Raw genomic sequence first — 22,332 nt, 5'->3', positions numbered from 1 at the left:
CTAATTTATAGCTCAATTAATCTTCAAAAATTTTCTTCTGCTTTGGTTCAACGCTAGTTCATCAGTGGTGATGGTAGCGAAATTCGATTGACAAAGGATTGACCGTTCATTTCAGAGATTATACTTTTCTAGTTTGTGAAAGATGACTATATACAATCTATATTAGCCCTTGGTAGAAACAACTGGTATGTATACTCTGGCCAAACATAGATGGAGATTTATGTAGTTAGGATGGTATTTTTAGGAGTTTTTAATCAAGCTATAGTTTTGTAATATATTCATAGTTATTCATCCCGAACTTAATAATTGGTTGTAACTTCTCTGAAGTTAAGGCCAGAATGAAATTCATTATTAAAGAAAAAAAGTATGATCAGATGTTCCTGAAAATTTTGTTTCAGTTCCGCATTTTCGTTATGACAGATTTATTTTCTAATTTTCAAATATATACTTTGTTCCTAGTTAACAATGTCATTTACTCATCTTAATTAGTCGTAGTACAGTCTCTCATCCTGGTACGAGCTCGTCCGGTCATTCGGCCAATTGTTCGATACTACCTCAGTTTGAATCTAAATTAATGAAATGGACAATACTGTCAATATTCAGAGATGATAGTTCCTTTAATTAAGCCGTCTGCGAATTATCATCAACTGCTAACGACAGGTGCGTTGGAGTACCATATCCACCGTAATTCTACCCTCCCCATCCAATCCATCCATCCCTCTCCTACAGACTACAGTAGACAAGACGTCCACTGGCAGGTGACAAGGCATCCACATCAGGTGCCAGTGGATGACATGTGCACATACGTATGGGGGCACCCCTTTTTACCGAGTTTATAAAAACAAATTAACTTATTTTGAGACGGACAGAGTACACTGCAGTGCTCCTGTGCTATCATTCATATTAATCTGCACGATCTGTCGCTGAAAACACTAACCAGCCGGCCAGACAGAGCACCACGTAGAGCATGTAGCCACAATACCACATGTACTCCATGCGCTACAACAGATTACACGTTGTCGGTTCGATTCGCTTTGTGGAACACATTTGCCCGCTCGGCTGCATCTACGTAATTACACCTCACGTAAAAACAAATAATTTTTAGCTATGTCTGAATACTTAGTCAGAAATTGTTTTCTTATGATACGGAGAGGGATCGGATCGGAGTAGAGCTTCTAGAGCGCGCTTACATTACTCACAGTATGTGCTACGTGGCTGAAGCTTTCTAGCTGCAACATGTTGTATCTATATATAGGTGCTACACGATGCTCTGCTGGCTCGAAAACTGCTAGTAGATCTCATCTGTCCCAAAAAAAAAATGTTGACATTCGAAATTTTCAAAAATACAATAAGTAATTCATCCATTTTCCTACCCCAACTAATCACAAAATCTCTTGTTTTGTTTCTGATTGTCATCTCGTTTTTTTCAAGATGTTATAATCTACTACTTATAAATAATTGCTTTGGGACGTGTAGATAATACTCCCTCCTTCCAAAAATCTGAGATCTATTTCTTTTTCATCAAAACTAAGAAGCAATTAACTCACTCACCATGTGGCAAAACCAATAAACATGTAACCAATAAGTACTAAAATGGCTTCTTAGTTTTCGATCAACAATTTAATTTAGCACATAGTGACTACAAATAGGACTCAGATTTTTAAAGATACCAAAGAATGAAATAGGTCTCAGATTTTTGGAAGGAGGGAGTAGCACACTGACGCCGCGCCAAATTAATTAACACGTGCCATGGCGTTGGCGATGCCCGTACGTGTGGCAGAATGATGGATGCAGTTGGCGGTCAGTCTTATCGGGTGCCGGCGAATCTGTCGCCGTATGCATCTCTCTTTCTTTCAGCGTGCGTCGTTATACACGCTGACAAAGACATTTCTGTCGAGCATGACTGGATGCGACTCGTATCATGATGTGTTGGGCCTTGGACATTATCGATCGATCGATTTGCTTGTGATCTGCTGGGATTGCTACATTTATATCCTGTAAACTCATGGAGTAGATTTGATTTGGTAATTTTGACGGTACGAATTACCCCTCGACCTATCCAGAACAGTTTTGTCCTACGTGACGTACGCGTGACAACAAATCAACATTTTCTTTTAAAAAGATAGTGGGACCCACCTATCATACTCTCTCACCTCCTCTTTATCCTCTTCCCCTCACTTTCTCAGGCGTAGACAGGCACAGGGTGGTCGAGCGGCGTGCGGTCGGCATGGGACGTGGAGACGGAACGTCAGCTGACGGAGGTGGAGAAGGCCAGGAGGGAGTGGGTGGCGTGGAGGTGCTGGTGGTGCGGGTGAAGCCTCGCCGACGCCTCCGGCTGATGCGGTGTTAGGATCACGTGGCTGGAGTAGAGGAGCGGCAATGGCGGCGGTGAGGCTTGCCTCGCCAGTGTCCGCATCACCTCTAGGGGAAGAGAGGAAGAGGGGCGGCAACGGATGACGCCCGCCTCGCCGTATCCTGCACGGCGAGTACCTGCGCGACTGGTTACCCCTCCCAGCTGCGCCCGCCGTCACTCACCATCAACTGGAGCTACCTAGCTGCGCCCGTCGCTCGCCACCAACCGGAGCCACCTAGCCACGCCCCCTCCACGCCGCTCCCACCGTTGTCTGGAGCCCAGCCATCGGTTCCCCCTCCTTGTCGCGCCCGGCGCTGCTCGCCATCGGCCGGAGCCACCAAGCTCCGTCCTCCGCCTCCACGTCTCATGCTACTGCCCATCGCCCGGCCCTGCGCGCCTTGCACCCGAGAGATAGGAAGAGGGGAAGAGGAGGTATGACATGTAGGTCCCACCATTATTTTAAAAGAAAATGCTGACTGGATTGTCATGCGTATGTTACATAGGACAAAACCGCTCTAGATTGAGTCGATGGGGGTAATTGGTTCGGTATTAAAAGTTTATGGTGAACAATATTTGGTTCTTAGGTTCATAGAGGTAATTGGGTTAACCACGATAGTTAGAGGGTAATTTGTAATTTTTTCATATATATATATATATATATATATATATATATATATATATATATATATATATATATATATATATATATATATATATATAATAGGGATATATTTGCAGAAACCGGACATGACATGTGATGCACTCGTAAGAACTTAGCGTGCAAAATGGAAGTGAAAAAGTGTAGGTACTAGTGCTACGTATATGCATGCATCCTGTCGTGTGATGAAGCTGTCGAGGAACAGTGATCTAATTTGTCAGGCCGATTCACACGCTGCGTCGTCGTCCTCGTCGATCTGTTACGTACGTTTCAGTGACCGACTCGTCCTGCTCGCGTACGTGAAGCAGACCGCGCGCCGTCCTGTAAACCGGATCAAATTAAAGCCGCGATGCGGCCGGGCGGCGAATGGTTGGGTGACACATGAGCAGTTCGATCCGATCCATATGCATGGCTCGTTCTCATCGATCCCATGATGTAACAACGATATGAGCATGTAATCTATATACTATATATTTAGTTAGTGTAATCTCAGAAGCAGAGAAAACATGATTGTTATGGAGATTTTCAATCGACGATATGTTTTTGTGGTGGTGTTTGAATCTCCTAAAGATAAAGATAAGATAAATATTAAGTGTTTCACGTTAAACGAGGTGGTAATAACGTGCGATTAATTGAGTTTTAATTATTATAAACTTGAAAAATTGATTAATTTGATATTTTAGAACAACTTTCATATAGAAAGTTTTCGCACAAAACGCACCGTTTAGCAGTTTGAAAAGCGTGCCACAAGTATCAAAAGTTTATCCAACTTTTGTTGGAGAAAAGAACAGAGCCACGTGGTTGTCGAATGAGTCTTAACATTTCTTCTTGGAATAAGTTCATCTAAGGTCCCTTATCTTTACGTCGCATCCGATTTTCGTCCTTAAACCCAAAACCAGATACAACCGGTCCATTAACTGTCAAAACCGGTGCAAACAAGGTCCCTTGGCGGTTTTGGCTGACGTGGCGTCTACGTGACTGGTTTGACTAGGTCTTTGTCCCATGTGGCATTCACGTGACGCTTACGTGACAATTCTATCCAAAAATAATAATGATAACCATGGGTCCACATGTCAGTTACACAAAAAAAATCATTTAAAAATGGTGGGACCCACGTGGGTCCTACATGTCAGCCTCACTCCTCCCTTCTCTCTCTTCTTCCCCATCCTCACTCCTCTCTTCTTCCCTCTCCTCTCTCTCTCTCTTCTTCCCGAGGAGCGGACAGGTGGGTGGGCGGCGGAGCAGGCGAGTGAGGCGGGCTGTCCGAGCTCCAGATGCGGTGGCTCGGCGTGCACCGCAGCAGGGATCCTCAAGATGGTGGACAAAGACGCAGGCGACAGGAGCCTCGACCGGGGGAGAGGAGGTGGCGGCGGGGTGGCCTTGGCCTTGGGCGCTGGGATGGGTGCCTTGGTGGACTTGGTGGATGGCGCGATGGCCGGAAGCAGGGTGGTGGGCGCCGTGGGAAGGGCTGGGGTGGCAGGGGTGATCGGCGCGGCAGTGGGTGCAGTGGTAGTAGGCACAGCGGCAGGCGCGGGCGTCTTCTTGGAGGAGACCGGCGGCGTGGTGGTCGGCGCCGCTGCGGGGTCCTACACCACCGCTGCGGCCATCGAACTCCATCTCCTTCTCGAGCGTGGTGGCGATGGAGGGCCCACGAGGAAGAGCGGATCGGGGATGCAGATCCCGGCCGGCCATGCAAGGTGGATAGGCTAGGGGGCGAGCGTCAAGGAGAGGCAGGAAGCGGCGATACGAGGCGCGGAGAAGGGACGACAGGCTCTAGGTCCCGGTGCGGAGCCCGCACTCGTGCTCCTCTTCAACGCCTTCGCCGTCAGCGTCCTCTCCGTCTAGGTGGCAGAACTCGGCGGCGACCTCCTTTTCTACCTCCTCCTCCTCCGGCCACCTCCGCCGCCGCCACTCCGCCCCCCTCCACTCCGCTCTGCCCCGCCACTCTGCCGGCATGCTTCGGCCACTGTCATCGTTGGAGGCGTCAGGGACTGCGACGACGACAACAGCGACAGCAATGGCTATGAAGCGGCGCCGCGGCGCGATGAGGAAGAAGAGGGAGAGCCGAGTGGGGAGAGGGAATGACATGTGGAGCCTACGTGGGCCCCACCATATTTTTTTTGTGTGTGTGGCTGACATGTGGGCCCACGGTTTTTATTATTTTTCTAAGATATAATTGCCATGTAAGCGTCACGTCAATGTTACGTGGGACAGAGACCTAGTCAAACCAGCCACGTAGGTACCACGTTAGCCAAAATCGCCTTCCAAACCGCCTAGGGACCTCGTTTGTACCGGTTTTAATAGTTTAGGGACCGGTTGTATCTGGTTTTGGGGTTCAAGGACGAAAATCGGATTCGGTATAAAATTAAGGGACCTCAGATGAACTTATTCCTTTCTTCTTTAATTATTAAGAAATGGAAAAAGTACACCGAAGGTCCCTCAACTTGTCATCGAGTTACAAAATCATCCCCCAACCACAAAACCAGATACCAGACATCTCTCAACTAACAAAACCGTTCGCTTTAGGTCCTTCGATGGTTTTGACCCCGGTTTCCGACGTGGCGGCTGAGTCAGCATGGGACCCACATATCAGTTTGGCCACGTCAGCCTTCTCTCTCTATCCTCTTCTCTCCTTCCTCATCTCTATCACTCTTCTTCTCCTCTCTGTGACTTAGGCAGGCCGGCCGACGGGTCACGCCACGCATGACGGCGACGCTGGCGTCGCGTGAGACGGGCGGGTGCGCTACGAGAAGGAAGGGGATGAGGCCCATGAGGCACCGGCAGGGGAGGCGAAGCGTCGAGCCTGGGGGCAGACCATGGCGAGGCGACAAGCTCGACCTTGGCGACGGCCATGCGGTCGACAACGGCCAGGAAGGACCCCAGCACGGCATCACCCGCGCCGTAGCGTCGAGCTCCACTCTGCGCGCGACGACGCGGGAGCAGAGCCGGCCCAGCTCCACCCTCAGCTCCCGTGGTTCCGCCGCCAGCCACGGCCACAGCGCCACCTCCGCAAGCACCACCCGCGGCGGGGCTAGGGGCTCGTGCTCCTCTGGCTCTCTCTAGTGTCGAATTGACTCGAACCAGAGCGAGATCGAAGATGATGTGCTACCGTTCCGCCACGCCAGAGTTGTTCCATGACAAAAGCGACGTGTGCACCGATGGCATCCCCGGCGCCAGCTGCAGCGTCTCCTGCCACTCCGGCCATCCTGCACATGCTTTGCTTGTGACGTACCAGGAATCACTACAAGTTGGCAATTTTAATTCACATCTACATATATATCAGTCCTAATTGTTGATTGTTTCTCTGATTATCCATTGTCAGATTGAGCGTGGCGGGCGAGCTCCTACTTGCCGAGGCAACGCTTGCCCTCATCCCAGGTCCTCAGTGTGTGCCTCACTGGCCGGCCACCGTGCCCCACCACGATGCGCCGGTACAGGCTGCTCCACCGCAGTGCGGCTCTCCGCTCGTAGTCCACCGTCGGTACAACAACGCGGACGACGCCGTGTCGGGGTTCATCGACCCGCGCTGCCGTCGTCGTGACTGCAGACGACGTCGCCCTCGGCACGTGTGGGCGGCGGTGCCGTCGCGGCCGTGGACGCCGGACGCCAGCCGGTGAGCTAGCTGATGTAGTTCATTCCGCCGCCGAGGATGCCGAGGTCGATGTCGACGTCGTCCGCGGCCATGGCGGCGGCGGCGCGGGTCGACGAACCCTGACTCGGTGTTGTCTGCCGCCCCCCGGCGCGCCGCTCCTCCGCCATCGGCAGTTGCTCCTCCGCCGCCCGCGCGCTTCGCCTCCCCCGCCGCCGCAGCTCCTCACCCCGTCAGCGCCTCGTGGGCCTCGTCCCCTCCCTCCTCGTAGCGCACCCGCCCGTCTCGCGCGACGCCAGCGTCGCCGTCGTGCATGGCGTGACCCGTCGGCCGGCCTGCCCGAGTCGCAAAGGAGAAGAAGAGTGATAGAGATGAGGAAGGGAGAGAGGGGAAGGGGAGAGAGAGAAGAGGCTGATGTGGCCACGCTGACATGTGGGGCCCACGTGGGTCCCACGCTGACTCAGCTGCCACGTCGGACAAAACCGGGATTAAAACTACCGAAGGATCTAAAGCGAACAGTTTTGTTAGTTGAGGGACGTCCGGTATCTGGTTTTACGGTTGGGGGATGATTTTGTAACTCAATGACAAGTTGAGGGACCTTCGGTGTACTTTTTCCTTAAGAAATCGGCCGAGGCCCATACATGTATCACGAGTCTTACTTGGGCTGCATCTATACATGGGGAAGGAATAAGCCCACTTTGACTCCCTTAAATATAGTTCCAATCTAATTTTTATCCGTGAATCGTATACCGGATATATTGAAACCGGTATAATCTGGCTCCCTCAACGGTTTCGCTGACAGTCGGCAAAACCGGTGCCTAACATCACCACCAAAGACCCTCATGTCAGCCATCTCAACAACCCTATTATAACCAATTGTGAACTATATCGGCTTCTTCCCACCCTTGAAAGCAAGCCATGTCTCGATCAACCACACGAAGGATTCCTCGCTCTCGTCGGTCATGAGGGGGCAAACCGAACACGATAAACCTGCCTACGATGGTTCATTATTCCGGTGAACGCTGCGAACGGCACGGCACGGCACGGCACGACGGTTCCTCTTGCATGTCAGAAATCAAACACCACGCCGTCCCCAAAACCATCGATAGTTCGATACAAATTAAGACCTTGCCCGTGCATCTGGCAATGCAGTCGCTCCGGTCGAGCTGGACGGCGTAGCAGAAGGCCGGCCGAATTCTCTAGCCGCATCTTCCTAAAATGGTCGAGGAGGCCCTGCGCGGGGGACCCTGATGGCCGAACAGCGGTCAGTACGTTCCAACCCCTCTAGCCGACCTTCTCCTCTATACGAGTATATACGTATGTATATGCAATATATACATACGTATGCATATACAGTATATGCATATGTATATATAAAAATATTTTTTTATTTGTATATATTTTTTATATATAAAAAATATACAAGTATATATACGGCGTATACAAAGTTTATATACACGTATACAAACTTAGTATATAACATATATAAACTTTATATACGTACGCAGTTGAAAATAAAAAAAAAAGTAAATACATCACCTATACAAAGTATGTATAGACGTATATAAAGTTTGTCTACACGCGTATATGAACTTTGTATACACGTACAAAAGTTTGTGTATGAGCGTATACAAACTTTTTATACACGCATATAAATTTTGTATCCGTACGTATAAAAAACAAAAAAAAAACCCAAAAACCAAAGAAAACTGAATAAAAAAAGAAAAAAAAAGTGAAAAACATCCCACGCGTGGCACGGCCCTCCTCTCCGCGCGCCACCTGTCCATCCACGCGGAGGGAGGCATGCGCGCCTAGTCGCGAATTAGCAATCTTGCCCTGCGCGACGTCGTGCGGTGCGTGACGCAGTGGAACAGCTCGACTTAGCCATCTAGCTCGGCCACTTGCAGGCTACAACGACCGTCGACGAGGAGCCATTGAGCGAGCCCTTGTCGGTAGTGGCGGTGGATGTGGAGGCAAGATGCTGGGAGTGGAGGAGGACGCAGCGGGAGACGACCCAGCGGCGTAAGTTCAAGTGTCTTAATTTAGTTTTGGTGATTAATGATAAATCTAATTAATTGAGACTAACATTTTTATGAGTTTTTCTTTGACTAGTCTCATTTAGATATGAAAATAAAAATGATAAAAGATATGTATTAAATTTCATATATTCTAATTTGGTCTCTCTTATGGATCCAAAATATAGTGTGAGCTCTCTCATTGATTTTGATTGATTATGTGCATATGTGTTCCTTCATATCCATTTGTATACACATCTTGAGGGGGAGCTTATTCTATATTTTGTTTTTTCATAATATCTCTACCTTGATTTGAAATCATCTTTCATCTCACCTCTCTATATTGTTTATGTCAGGTTATTATCCATCACCAAAGAGAGAAAAGATTGAAAGATCTTGGATTAAACAATGTGTAATTGTTACTTTAGTGATATATAATAAACCAATGTTTATGGGATTAACCTCTTTTTTACATAAGTTGTCTACTAGGTTATTTCTCGATAATGAGATGTGAAAGACATGCATTCTTTTGTGATGGACCTTAATCATGACAAGGATGAAATGCATGGAGATAAAACGATATGTACCACTTCTTATCTCCTACTTTTTAATAGGTTCATATATATGATTTCCATATTATTGTCATATAAGTGTGAGACTAATGTTTACTCGAGTCTTATCTTATTTAGTCTTATTTACATTGAGAACATGGAGATCACGAAGGTATGAGTTTTATGTTGGTCTACAACATTACTGTCGAAACATGAATTCGACAATAATAAAAGGGGGTAGCGTACGAGACCTAAAAGTGGATGGATGCAGAGACAAGGATTTAGACAGGTTCAGGCCCTCTCAGTGAGAGGTAATACCATACTCCTGTTTGGGGATTTGAATCCGCCGGGTGTAGTATAGATCTGACGATTATATGTGCTCATGCCCCCTAGAGGGCCTCCTGCCCACCTTATATAGGATGGGGGGCAGGATTACAAGATAGAAACCTTAACCAATACGGTATCGGTTTCCTAAATCTATTTTACAATATTATCAAATCAGAACTTTAGGCCACTCCATAATATAAAAGAAAACGTAATACCCAAGTCATGATTTGTTACATATTCCATAGATAGAAGCTATTCCCTATAACTAGTCGGATAACCATGCCGTGTGGGTATGGGGTACCCATAATCTCCACAATTACTACATACGCTTTTTTTTATGTGTATAGGATAAACCCCCATTGGTCATTCTCTAGTTATGCATACACTTGTCTCTCTTGTATATTCCTTTGTATGCATATATTTAGGGGGAGCAAATCCTATACACTCTTGTTGTGCATGTTCTAGATCCATATTGTTCACCTATTATTTATATTGGATCTTTGCATTTGAGCTTGCATGCGAGTACACTTGTGGTGTTAATGAATACTTAACAAACATATACATATCTTTCATATGCAACCAGTTGGTCATCAAGTGGAGGATGACAACCGATTTGTTGGGACTAATGTTCTCCTATGAGCTGTGCAAAGGAATAGGTCCCACTGTGATGAGGATAATGGATGACACCATGGGTTGATGGTCACCAAGCCAAAAGCATTGCCATGTTGATAAGAATGAAATCAAGCTTATGATGAGAAGAAAGTCTTGACAAAGGATGACCAAGACCTCGGCATAAACATGATTCAACCGAATGGTCACAAGTGTTGATCTTGGTTCAAGCATTGACCCCAAGTTGGATGGTGCAAGGCAAAGGTATAATCGAGCCAAGAATGTTTTCTTAGTCTTTTTTCCCGCTCTTGGTGTTTGGTGTAGACCGGATTTGTTAGATAGACATCGTACTATCAGGAGGGGTCTATGAAGCGAGCATGTGGATGATCTTGTGCCATATTAGTTCATATGCATGTAGGTGAATTCGGTGGGATTGTCTAGCCAAGTGTGAAGTGTGATGAGTTTTCTCAAGTCCCAAACAAAGAGAGAAGTGGGCATGTCTAATAGGAGTGAGTGGCATCTTGTGGGTATGTCCGGTGGATATCCTTTGGAGTGTGAGCCCTTTCTCCCTGAATTAAGTCATGTTTATTGAATGGATTTTTCATGGGTTGGATATCCCTTTGAATAATATTTCCATAGAGTCCAAGAACGTCAAATTCCGAGACATGAGTCAAGAGATATTGCCGTTTTATTGTCGGTGGGTTGTGCTGAAAATCGGCCAGCGGTCAGACCGATCTTTGATGGCCGGTCAGACCACCCGAAGGAGCCGAAAGCCCCCGTGGGCTAGTTTTTCGACTGTTGGACCGAGGGCTGGTCTGACCGGGTTTAGAAGGGCGGTCAGACCGGCAGGCACGTCCTAAAAGGTGTTTTAGCCTCCAACGGCTAGTTTTGGTGGTTAGGGGTATATATACCCACTTCCCAGCAGTAAGGGTAAGGTTTTGGCACTCCATTGCATTATCTTGAACCCTTGCAAGAGCTCTCACACCCTTGTGCACTTAGTTTATTTAGTGAGGTGTTGGAGAGTGAGTTAAGCCAATCCAAGTGCATTACTTCATTGTTAGAGCTAGTGTGGCACTTGATCATCCTTGGCAAGCATCCTAGACTTGTTACTCTTGGAGGTTGCCACCTGTTATAGACGGTTTGGAGGAGTTGCCCGGTGACCTCTCCAAGAAGGTTGTGTAGGAGACCCGGTGTTGATTGTGAGTGGCTCGGTGTTCGCCATCTCCGGAGTGGAGGAAGAACAACCATAGTGATAGAGGCTTGGGAGACCACTTCGTGGGCCGACTCCCACCTTGCCCACCCCTTGACGAAGAGGGCTTGCAGTGGCTTCATGGTTTGAGCGGTGAAGTTGGACTCGCCTCAACGGTGACGTAGGAAGTTGGCAAGCTTCCGAACATTGGGTGAAAAAATCCTTTGTCACTTGTCTCCTTTATTTTGTGGAAATTTACTTTGCGAAAGTTTACATAGTAGAGTTTATTTGTGCTATTATCACCCTAGGCTTACAAATCTCAACATAGGCTAGATTCTTTATGCACTTACTTGAGACTAGTTGATTTAGGTTTTGAATTGTGCAAAACCGTTTTGATTTACGCTTCCGCATACAAAACTCGGTTTTAGCCAAAAGTTTTAAAACCGCCTATTCACCCCCCTCTAGTCGGCCTCCTTGATCCTACAAGTGGGAAGAAGGGCGGCAATTGACTTGGAGCATGGTGGGGCAGCCGACATGGATGGAGGCGCGGTTGCATTAGCACGGCGATTCGGACACCATCAGCTTGTGCTAGCTGCCGCCTGTAGCCAGCTCCAAGTGCTTCTCGTCCCACCTGTCCAATTTCTCTACCGCACGCGCCTCTCTCTGGGCTGATCAACCTCTCGACACCACCGCCACCATGGTAGCAGAAAGGAGAGGGGAGAAATAGTGAGAGAAGAAAGGGGAAAGAAGAAGAAAATTGGGCACTGCTAGGTGGGTCCCACATGATGAGCTAGCTAATTGGACCGCGTCAAAACACTACGTCAGTGAAATCGCCCTCTAAAACCGTTAAGGGAGTCAAATTATGCGGTTTTAATAGTTGGGGGCCAACATATTCGGTATTACGATCCAGGGATACGAACTAGATTGGAACTAGTGGACTTATTCCAAAGGGGAATGCTTCCCCATGAACGCCTGACAAGTGACATGGAAGAAAAACTGAACACTTTCCACTAAGCAGTGGGTGATGACACGATAGTAGCAAGAGGTGCAGTCGTGCAGAGCTCGCTGCATAGTGGGAGCGACGCCTTCAACATCTGAGCATCTCCTGCCTTTTCTTGTCACCTCTGTCTTCCTCTAGCGTTTGCACTACCGTTTGAACCGGATCCCAGTGATGGATCTATGCATAGACTATGGGGTCAGCTAACCCCACAACTTTTTTAAGAACACCCCTATAAACCTTGATTTTCAAGTAAAAATCTAGAAAAATTAGAGAAATGGTCCCACTTAAATACAAACTAGTAGTAATTGACCCTATAGGGTTAAATTCCTGGCTCCGCCACTTCCGGATCCCCTCCCATTCTCGTCGTTGTAGAGTGAGTCTAGGGGCCTATTTGAGGAAGCTTTTAGCTGTTGTAACTTCTCTCAGAATTAGAAACTCCCCCAAATAGTTCATCTTTTGATACAGATTCTGAGAAGCTGTAGTTGTAAAATCCAAAATATGAACTAGAACCAGAAGCTGAGAATATCGGTTTTTCCAGATTCTCAGCTGCTTCTTAGAATTTTAAGCTTCCCCAAACAGGCCTAGATGTGGCCATAGGAGAGGGGGAAGAAGTCCTATCTAGATTGGTACACTTGTTTTGTTGATATTGTAGTTGATTTAATTTCTTATGATGTTTCACATGATTTACGCTAGAAAATATGGTGGTTCTGGTACCTAAGCCGTACGCGCAAATGGTTGTCATGATCGCATTTAGCTTGATTTTGGATGAACAGTGAGACTGATTACTATTAGCGACACTACACTCCATGCGATCTAGCTCTCTTCATCCAATAAGCTTAAGCAAAATCCAACCCAACATATCGCAAATCACGCTAATGGCTAAGATAAAACGAGCAAAAAGAACACCAAAGTTACAAAACTAGTACTAGAAGAAGAGCGCAACGTGCATGAGAATGCACGCACGATCGATCACACGTGGCCGCCGGCGCCGGCCATGAGCGCGGTGGCGGTGGCGCCGCAGGAGACGGCCGCCTTGGGGAGCTCGCTGACGCGGTCGACGGCCTCGGCGAAGATGACGCCCATGCCCATGTGGAGGTGCGGCTCGATGTGGCAGTGGAACGCCCACACCCCGGGGTTGTCCGCCACGAACCGGATCGCCGTCCACCCGTACGGGAAGATCACCGCCGTGTTCCGCAGCGGTGGGTTCCTCAGGTTCAGCGCCGCCGCGTCGCCGGCGTCGCCCCGGAACGCGCCGTCGCCGTAGCCCAGCACCCAGAAGTCGTGCCCGTGGAGGTGCCACGGGTGCACCTCGCTGACGTTCCGCGCCAGCGCGTTCGCGTTCTGGAGCACCACGTCCACCGTCGCGTTGTGCGCGAGCACGTACACGTTGTCGCCCACCGTGGTGTTCGGGTTCGCCGGCGGCCGCGTCACGTCGTACCCGCGCCCGAACGTGTCGGACGGCCTCGCCGCCGACGGGAGCGCCGACCTCAGCCCCATCTTGAGGGACCCCAGGTACGGCGTCGCCGGGAGCACCATGGACACGTTGTTGATCGACCACTTCACGTGCCCGCCGCCCATCCGGTTCTGCGTGTTGAGCAGCTCGATGCGCCGGTCCGACGTCGCCGGCGGCGGCGGCGTGACGCCGGCGCGGCCGAGGATGCGGTACGTGAACGCCTTGCTGCGCGCGAAGTCGTCCCACGCCGGGGTGGCCGGCGGCGCCGCCGCCGGCAGCCTGGACGCGCGGTTGGGGCGGTAGTTGAGCACGGCCAGCGCTGGCGCCGTCCTGGGCTGCCGGCCGCGCACGCCGACGCTGACCCAGTAGTTCGCCGACGTGTCCTGGTCCGTCGTCAGCAGCACGGAGTAGCTGTCGCCGGAGTAGATGTCGATGTCGTCGACGGCGAACGGCTCCACGTAGTTCCCGTCGGCCTCCACCACCGTCAGCTTGTGATTCTGTCATCAAAATTATAATTCAAACACAAACTCGCCAAAATCCAACAAACTTGTAATATTTTTGGACGAATTATGTTTGGATTCTTGCTCACCCCGACGGCGAGGTTGAGGGAAGCGAGCGAGGTGGTGCTCGCGACCCTGAGCCTGTACGTTTTGTTGGGAAGGACGGGGAGGATCACCGGAGCGCAGTGCCGGTTGCCGGCGGCGCCGGCGGCGGCGCACTGCTTGGCGCCCGGCGTGTGCGCCGCCGCCAGCGAGCAGTTGAACTGGCCCCTCCCATTGATCAGCAATGACTGCAGAGTTTTCAGCTCATATTTCATTAGAATATTCAGAGCGAAATTCAGGTAAAGATTTTATATTCTCATCACTCATCAGAGCAGAATGCAGTGTTGTGATGCCTGCCACATGAAAGATTTGCCCCCCAAATCAGCAGCAATCAACATTGCATTGTGATTCTGAATTCTCATCTCTTTTCTTGGTTCAGATTGCAGTTTCTCAAGAAGGGTCTAATACAGACAGATCACACTCAATTGACAGATAAAAATAATTGAATACTTCCTCCGTTTCCGTTTCATAATGTAAGTCATTCCAACATTGCCCACATGTATATAGATAATGAATCTAGACATAGTCATATGTTTAGATTTATTAACATCTATATGTTTAGATTCATTAACATCTATATAAATATGAAAATGCTAGAATGACTTACATTATAAAACGGAGGGAGTACTTCTTTTTAAATAACTGAAATTGAACAATAGACATTGCTGGCACAGACCCTGTCAAACAATGTGCAATCAGTGCACGTCTGTCTGCCTGGGATTCCAAACTTCTTGTAATAGTATATGTCAGCAGTGAAATCAGCCAAATTTTCTCTAAACCCAAAAAAAAAACAGCCAATGTGCAGCACAGCCTTATCATGCTTGGATTGACCTTTTCCCTGCTTCCTGCCTGCCCAATGCTCCCCACACACAATAATAGTACTAGCTAGCTCCCTTCATCATCATGCATCTTGCAAGACAGTTTCCCAAGATTAGAGTGTGAAAAAGAAGGGCCCTAACTTGCATTGCATGGATGCTTTTCTCTTTGCAGCATGACAGGATGTGTCCCATTTACAAAATCATGTGGCCTGGTGACCAGCAATGTCCTTTTTGGACTTTGGTTTCCTAATCATTCATGACACCCCTCCAACATTTCTTCAGAAAATTTTGTTGTGACCTTGTGACTTGTGAGAGGAGAGAATCTAGTTTTCCCTTCATTCTTTTTTACTTGTCATTTAGGACAATTATGCGGGATAGTTAACTTTTTGCCACTTTATGAGAGGGATTAAACGGATCTGCTAAGAGTGGCAGTCTCCAATAGATGTGTTTAATCACCAATTTTGCAATCATATATATACTTCAAAATTATTAGAAATATAACTAGATGAAAGTATCTTTCAATGATAAATATACCAAATGCGCATATTAAGTCAATATATTTTTTAGATATATAAGCGACCTTAGATTTCGATATTTGATTACACGTTTTCTAAAACGACATCTATTAGCGAATAGAGGGGGGGGGGGGGGTACTAGCTATGTGATCTTTCTTACTGTGCAATGTTATATGATCAAATGTGATTTCTGACTTGGTTGTACAGATGCTGCTGGCATTGTGTCCAAAGTGTCATATACACTTGATGTGCTTTTTGAAGAGTGAGTGTTTCTTTCCAGGAACCCCAATGGGGCTGGGGCTGACAAATGTTTTTGTTCACCTTTCTGATCATTTCAGTGGACCTTGCACACATTTTTCAGCTTTTTGGTGTTTTTTGAGAAAAGGAAAGCTAGTTGTGTGCATTGTCAGTTCATCACCATCAACCGAGATCTTTGAGGCCATGTTTTTTATTAGCTTTTGTGGCTGGTCCAAGCCTGGCACTTGCCTTAATCTGCATTATTTATATAAGACTGAAAAGTTTCTTAAACTAAACTTAAGTATTTTCAGAGCAAGCACTGCCACTATTCTGTATATCTGTATGCCACTCCAATAATTGAATTCAGTGGTGTGCATTATTGGAAATCATGTCATTCAGCAGTGAACTGAACATGGTATTACAAAATGAGTACTCCTCTTTCTTAGTTATTCAAAGCTATGAAACAATTTGCTGCGCAAGTTTTAAAGAAATTGAGGAGCTGATTTGCCCCATTGGTAATGAGTTTTCTAGTGACAGAGTATTAATAAGTCTCCTTTCAAAGATAATCTGAAGTATTTTTTAGTGTCATAGCGCCATTTCTACTTAACCAACGTATAAATCTACTTGACGCACTACATCACCAAACGATCTAAAAATTATCACCTCAACCAATCACAAACAATCAAAGAACCTAACAAGAAACTGCATATACACATCTGATATCTCTCTGAAGAAATAATTGCAAGAACAGTAGTAGTGCAGAGTTCATCAGAGATGGTGATGAACTGATGATAATTGAACGGTTACATACCTGCGGCTCGCCGATCCATCGGAAGGGGTTGGAGGAGAGGCCGACCATCTGGGTGTAGATGCTCTCGTGGTACCAGTCGCTGAGCAGCAGGTTGATCTCGCCGTCGTACTTGAACGGCTCCTCGTCGCCGTCGGCGACGTCCACGATCAGCGACCCGTACAGCCCCGCCGCCCTCTGCATCCCGTAGTGGCCGTGGTAGAAGTACGTCCCCGGCTGCATCCATGAGAAACCACTCAATGAAACATTCAGGATTTAATTCAGACGTCACAACTGAATTCTTCAGCATTTTTCAGATACATGTTACTACAGTACTTGTGTGTTCTGAATTAATTTCAGTTTAAGTTTCTTGGGATGAACAATGATCATATCATTTAGTACTATAGTGCCCGTGGTAGAAGTACGTCCCCCGGCAGCAGCCATGGAAAACACTCAGCACTGATCATTCAGAACCAATTCAGATGTCACACACAGCTGAATTCTTCAGCTACATGTTACACTGTACAGTACTTATGTGTTCTGAATTTATTCAATTTAAATTTCTTGGCATGAACAATGATCATATCATTTAGTATAGTAGTACCTTGTCGACAACGAAGCGATAGGTGAAGGTTTCTTCAGGGTTGATGGCGCACTGGGAGATCGATGCCGTGCCATCCGCCCATGGTGTCCCGATCTGTCACAATCCAAGCCCATGCAAACGTTGAATTTTTTTTCTCTTTTTTGCATGATCACAAAACCAAGCAGCACTTATCAAAATTAACCCGTACAAAATTGACAGTTTAATAATCAGTACTATAGTTTGCTATTTCCAAAGAAAAAAAAGAGTGTATTTGAATTCTGAACATGTAACCAAAAAAAAAAGGACATCAGTTGCAGTTGCAGAGTTTGTGTGAGTTCTTGGCTTAATTAAAATTCAGTTTAGTTGCTACTGACCTGTCTGATGCCGTGCCAGTGGATGACGACGCCCTCGGTGTGCAGGCCGTTCTTGAGGTGGACGACGATGGTGTCGCCGGCCTTGGCGCGGATGGTCGGCCCGGGGAACTGGCCATTGATGCCGATCACCACCTTCTCCTCGCAGTCCGGCGACCAGAACATGTTGCTCACCTCCCACCTGAAGTGCCTCGCCTTCGCCGCCGCCGCGCATTCCGACATGGCGACAGTGAAGAAGCACACCAAGAACAGCAGGGACGACAGCCTCATGGCTGAAAAGTGAAAAGGCTTCCGAGCTAATTAAGCTTCTTCTCGAGGCAACAATGGCGAGAGGCTCACTCTCACAAAGAGTAGTAAGTGGAGGAAAGGTGAAGCACTCACACTTGAAATGGGGGAGAGAGAGGCTTGTCCAGGTTTTATAGTACTAGCCAAAATGCCTTTTCTTTTTCCTTTTCTTTTTCTTTTCATTTTGTTTTGGCTATTAAGTCACAGCTCACCTTGATCTGTTTGTATGTGCATTTTTCTTTAATTTTTTTGGGGGAAAAAGTTGATAATTTTGGCGTAGTGGAGTTAGGTTTGTTTTGGCGCACCTGCGTAAATAGGTGTGGGTGTGTTTAGTTGCCTGCACAAGCTATGCGAAAACGAGTACCTCAGCTTTCCTGATTTTGTTGCGCATTTGTAGCCAAAGGAACAAAGAAGCTCATATCATGTAGCTCCTTGTAGTATGTTAGCCAGTTGCATGTGATGGTGTATGTGCTATTTCTATGTTTCTTACCAAATGGGTTTTTAGGCAAAGAGGATATACATGTATGAGTATGAACATGTTAGCTTTGTTCATGTTGAAAAATGGTTCACATGCTCATTCATAGATGTTTGGCGGTGCAACTTTGCATCTTGGAAAGATTTGATGATCTCTCATCTTTTCTTTTTCTTAAACAAGTTAGATGCAAAGCTGTTTTTTTTTTCCTTTTTGAAAAGAAGCATATTGCTGTCTTCAGGGTTGTGGACTTGTGGATTTGGCACATAGCCCTTTTACGGTTGTGCTACATATAACAAATTTGAAGACAGTGCAGAACATGCTGTATCATTTTCACTTGCAGAAAACTCCATGCGGTTTATCACTACAGCCATTATTAATCATGCCATCTACCAAATTCTAGTTGATGTCACGTTTGATATTTTTCAGTTAGAAGTAAAATATCATGGCGTGTTGTCACTTGTTTGTGCTGAGATGCAGACAGGGGAGTTCATGCTCATTTTAGGCTGAGCTGCAACAAAGAAAGCATTTATAGTTGCAATGTGACAAGCACATAAGTATTTTATAAATGATTGTGCATGTGCAAAAACTATTTTACCAAGAAAAAAAACTAATTTAGTGGACAATACAACTTGCACTACATAGTGCCATTATCATCTGTCATCTTAATTCACCATACTTTGTTTCTGCAGCTGAAATGATGGTTATCCATGTGTGAGGTGAAATTGTGGTCTTGCTCATAATTACTGCCTTAAGAGTCAGGATCAAAGTAGCAAATGAATACTAGCTAGCAGACAATGCATGCAGATACCGAGATACATATGACATGATTATGAATTATGATAGCACCGAACTGCTTTTTGTCTGTTTTTGACCGTATTTTCCCATGGAATTAAGTATCAGGCACGCAAGGTATTATCGATTTTCTTAGGCTATAACAAACTATTCTCTTCACACATCGATGATGATTACTCAATCCATTAACTAGATTAGATATAATCTTAAAGAGATTGTTTGGGTGATTATTGCATCCACTTGGAAGTGTTTATCCCCTGTCTTGCACATGCCTTGTTTGATCAGTACGTCCTCCATTTTATCTTCATGGTAAATTCACATCCATACCCATTATCTTACATCTCTTACCTAGTGCTCAGGCACTATCCGTATCCTTTTGATTTACGGTCATAGTGGGATACATTTACCACTTTTGACAAAATATTTACAGTTTTGGGATACATTTACTACTTTTGAGAAAATAATTATGGTCGTGGCATACGTTTACTGCGTCACATGCGAATGTCTAATAGACGGGACGCTAGTTATAATTCATTGTATTATAATCAAATTACCACATCATGAATTTTCCAAAATAAAGTATCATAGTGGAAATTGTGGTGTTATGTACTTATCTTGGCATTCTGAGGTGCCAAGTGCCAAGTTAGTCCGGGTTTCTTGCATTGCACCACAAATGTCAAGTAGAGTTTCTTGAAACATTTGGCAATGCCAAATGGAGCACAATACCAAACAGAAATTAATGCATTGCTTTTTCCCCATGCCATTTGATGTCACTCCTCATTGATTCCCTCCCATGCACTCTCCTAGTAGTTTTTGTCTTGTTGAGCAACCATGCTGTCTTTTTTTCGCCAAGGATATAGTAGATCCATATCTTTGCTTGTCATTTCAATTATCACAGCACATATTCTCCACTCAAAGAATACTGCAACACCACAAGGGTTACAAAATAAGAATCTTGGTTTGAGCTTAGTAAATTTTATCTTCATAAGGAAATATAATTAATTATAGAATTGTGTATGGGCTAAAGTGCAAAGAGTAGCAAATGGAAGAAATGAACATGTCTGTCTCTGTTCTTCTCCTGCACAAACTTAGAAAATCAAAAGAGCACTCAAGAATTTGTCTTTGTTATAGATCAAAAGAAAAAAAGTATTGAGTGCCAAAAATGTCAAAGTGTACAAAACACCACAATGCAAAACAGAAGATAATCGACACAAGAAGTTAATGCAACACTTTATTCTTTTTCCATGTTGATGTCACTCCTCACTTACTTCACACTCCTATGGCATTGACTCAAGGATACAACCATCATTTCTTTTCCTGCATTTTCTATGGCCACACACCAAGATAGTACAGTTTTTACTTCTGCCTTTTGTGAAGAATATGTTCATGTGGAATTTTCTTTAATTTGGGTTATCTTTACAGTTAGCAAGCACACAACAAAGAACAAACGCAGCGTAGCCACAAGTGTGTTATTTATTAAAGTAACTGGGCAATGTCAACTGAAAGAAGGAAAGAAAATTCCGTGTCAAGTCATGGATCCACGCAATTATATATGTAGTCTGCCTTTGGCAATTGTACCAAATTGCATTACAGTGTGCAACAATTATACCAGCAAAGGTGACTGCCACTTCAGCACTGTGGGTATGAACACTTCACTGTTCAAGAGCCACTTGTCTACAATAAGTTGGTAAAAATGCAACCAAGGGTTCATTGAATTGGTTTGTTCCATTTATCGGAATTAAACTCCTTCAGCGAAAAAAAAGAAGCAAGATGACAGAATCCGAGGTTTAAATTCTGGTGCCAGTGAATATTACACAAACAAATCATGGACAACGCCAGATACCAAATTCTCCGGTCAACGATCGAGCTGGAGATGGATAAACACGATGCCCTTTAGCTTGGGAAAAAAATATATGGTGGAAACTACCGTTGAATTGAAAAATAGGTGTCTGGGATTCATCCACGTCATGACGAGTAAAAATTTTACTTATAGATTTATTACTTACGAGTAAAAGTTTTACTCGTGGTGATGTGGACTAATCTCAAACCTCCAATTTTCGATCCACAATAGTTCTTAGGTTTTCACCCACATACGCTGTTATTTTCCCTCTCTCTTTTCACCCACGCGATGGCAAATTGACACCCTCGACAGAGACAAACACACGAAGGCAGCTGGGCTAGCCACGGCAACATTCGCATCTACTCCCTCCTCTGTAAAAAAAAAAAAATCTAGAACTGGATATGATATATTCTACTACAATAAATACAATGAATTTGGATAGAGGCGTTTTAAAAAATAATCTGGACAAAGATATGTCTAAATCTGTAGTATTAAAATATGTCACATCTCTAGTTGGTTTTTTATGAACGGAGGGAGTACCGATCCACGAGAGCGTCGCAAAAGGCTGGAAATTTAGGCAGCTTTTTCAGCGCCGCGCCAGATTTTTTTGTCAGCGCAGCCGGCAACAGGTGGTCCGCGCGCTCCATTTTTTTCTTCTCGTTTTCAGGGTGTGCGCACACGCAAAGTCGTACTCTGATGCACCATCTGCTCAACGCTGGATCGACATGGACACATCGATCACACGCCATGTTGGGCAATATTCTCACATGGAGTAGAGTGAGTAGAGTGACTTGTCACTCATGCTTGACTCACAAATAAAATTTTCATCCCCCAACGAATAGCCATATTGAGAATTTCAAGCACCGCATATTTGCAAGTGCTGGATTTTTCACAATTTGGTTCTTTTCAAAAACTTATTTCGTAAATAAACCCCTGGAAAAACTTATCCCAAAAATAGTGACTCTGGCGGTTTTGAGGTGGCAGGGGGAGCGCGCCAGAGTGGCTGCCCCCCTCCCACCCACCCGCAAATTTTTATTTTCTTTTATTTTTTTGATATTTTTTTCACGCTTAGGAACATACAAGAACCAACCATAGAAAAAATGTACTCAAATGGACGAAATATGTACCCTGTAGAATTTTTCCTCTCTCCTCTCTAGTTTAGAGGAGAGAGATGTGCAACTTTTTTATTTTTATTTTATTTTTTTGATATTTTTTTCACACTTAGGAACCCACAAGAACCAACGATAAAAAAAATAAACTCAAACGGAAAAAATATGTGACTT

General features: G+C 45.7%; 1 protein-coding gene across 1 annotated transcript; it reads right to left on the bottom strand.

Annotated features, from left to right (window-relative positions):
• Nucleotides 1-13,079: 13,079 nt before the first annotated feature.
• On the bottom strand, nucleotides 13,080-18,055 carry LOC127776869 (L-ascorbate oxidase-like). Its single transcript, XM_052303439.1, has 5 exons — nucleotides 17,661-18,055; nucleotides 17,308-17,400; nucleotides 16,728-16,940; nucleotides 14,334-14,534; nucleotides 13,080-14,241 (listed from the first exon to the last, which is right to left on the bottom strand). Exons 1-5 carry the CDS (start codon nucleotides 17,925-17,927, stop codon nucleotides 13,261-13,263), a joined length of 1,755 nt encoding a protein of 584 aa, XP_052159399.1. The 5' UTR covers nucleotides 17,928-18,055; the 3' UTR covers nucleotides 13,080-13,260.
• Between the last annotated feature and the right edge of the window lie 4,277 nt (nucleotides 18,056-22,332).

Source organism: Oryza glaberrima, chromosome 6 (genome assembly GCF_000147395.1).
Source record: "Oryza glaberrima chromosome 6, OglaRS2, whole genome shotgun sequence".
NCBI classification, from domain to species: domain Eukaryota; kingdom Viridiplantae; phylum Streptophyta; class Magnoliopsida; order Poales; family Poaceae; genus Oryza; species Oryza glaberrima.
Note: the sequence above shows the minus strand (reverse complement) of the source record. Positions and strands in the feature narration are given on the sequence as shown.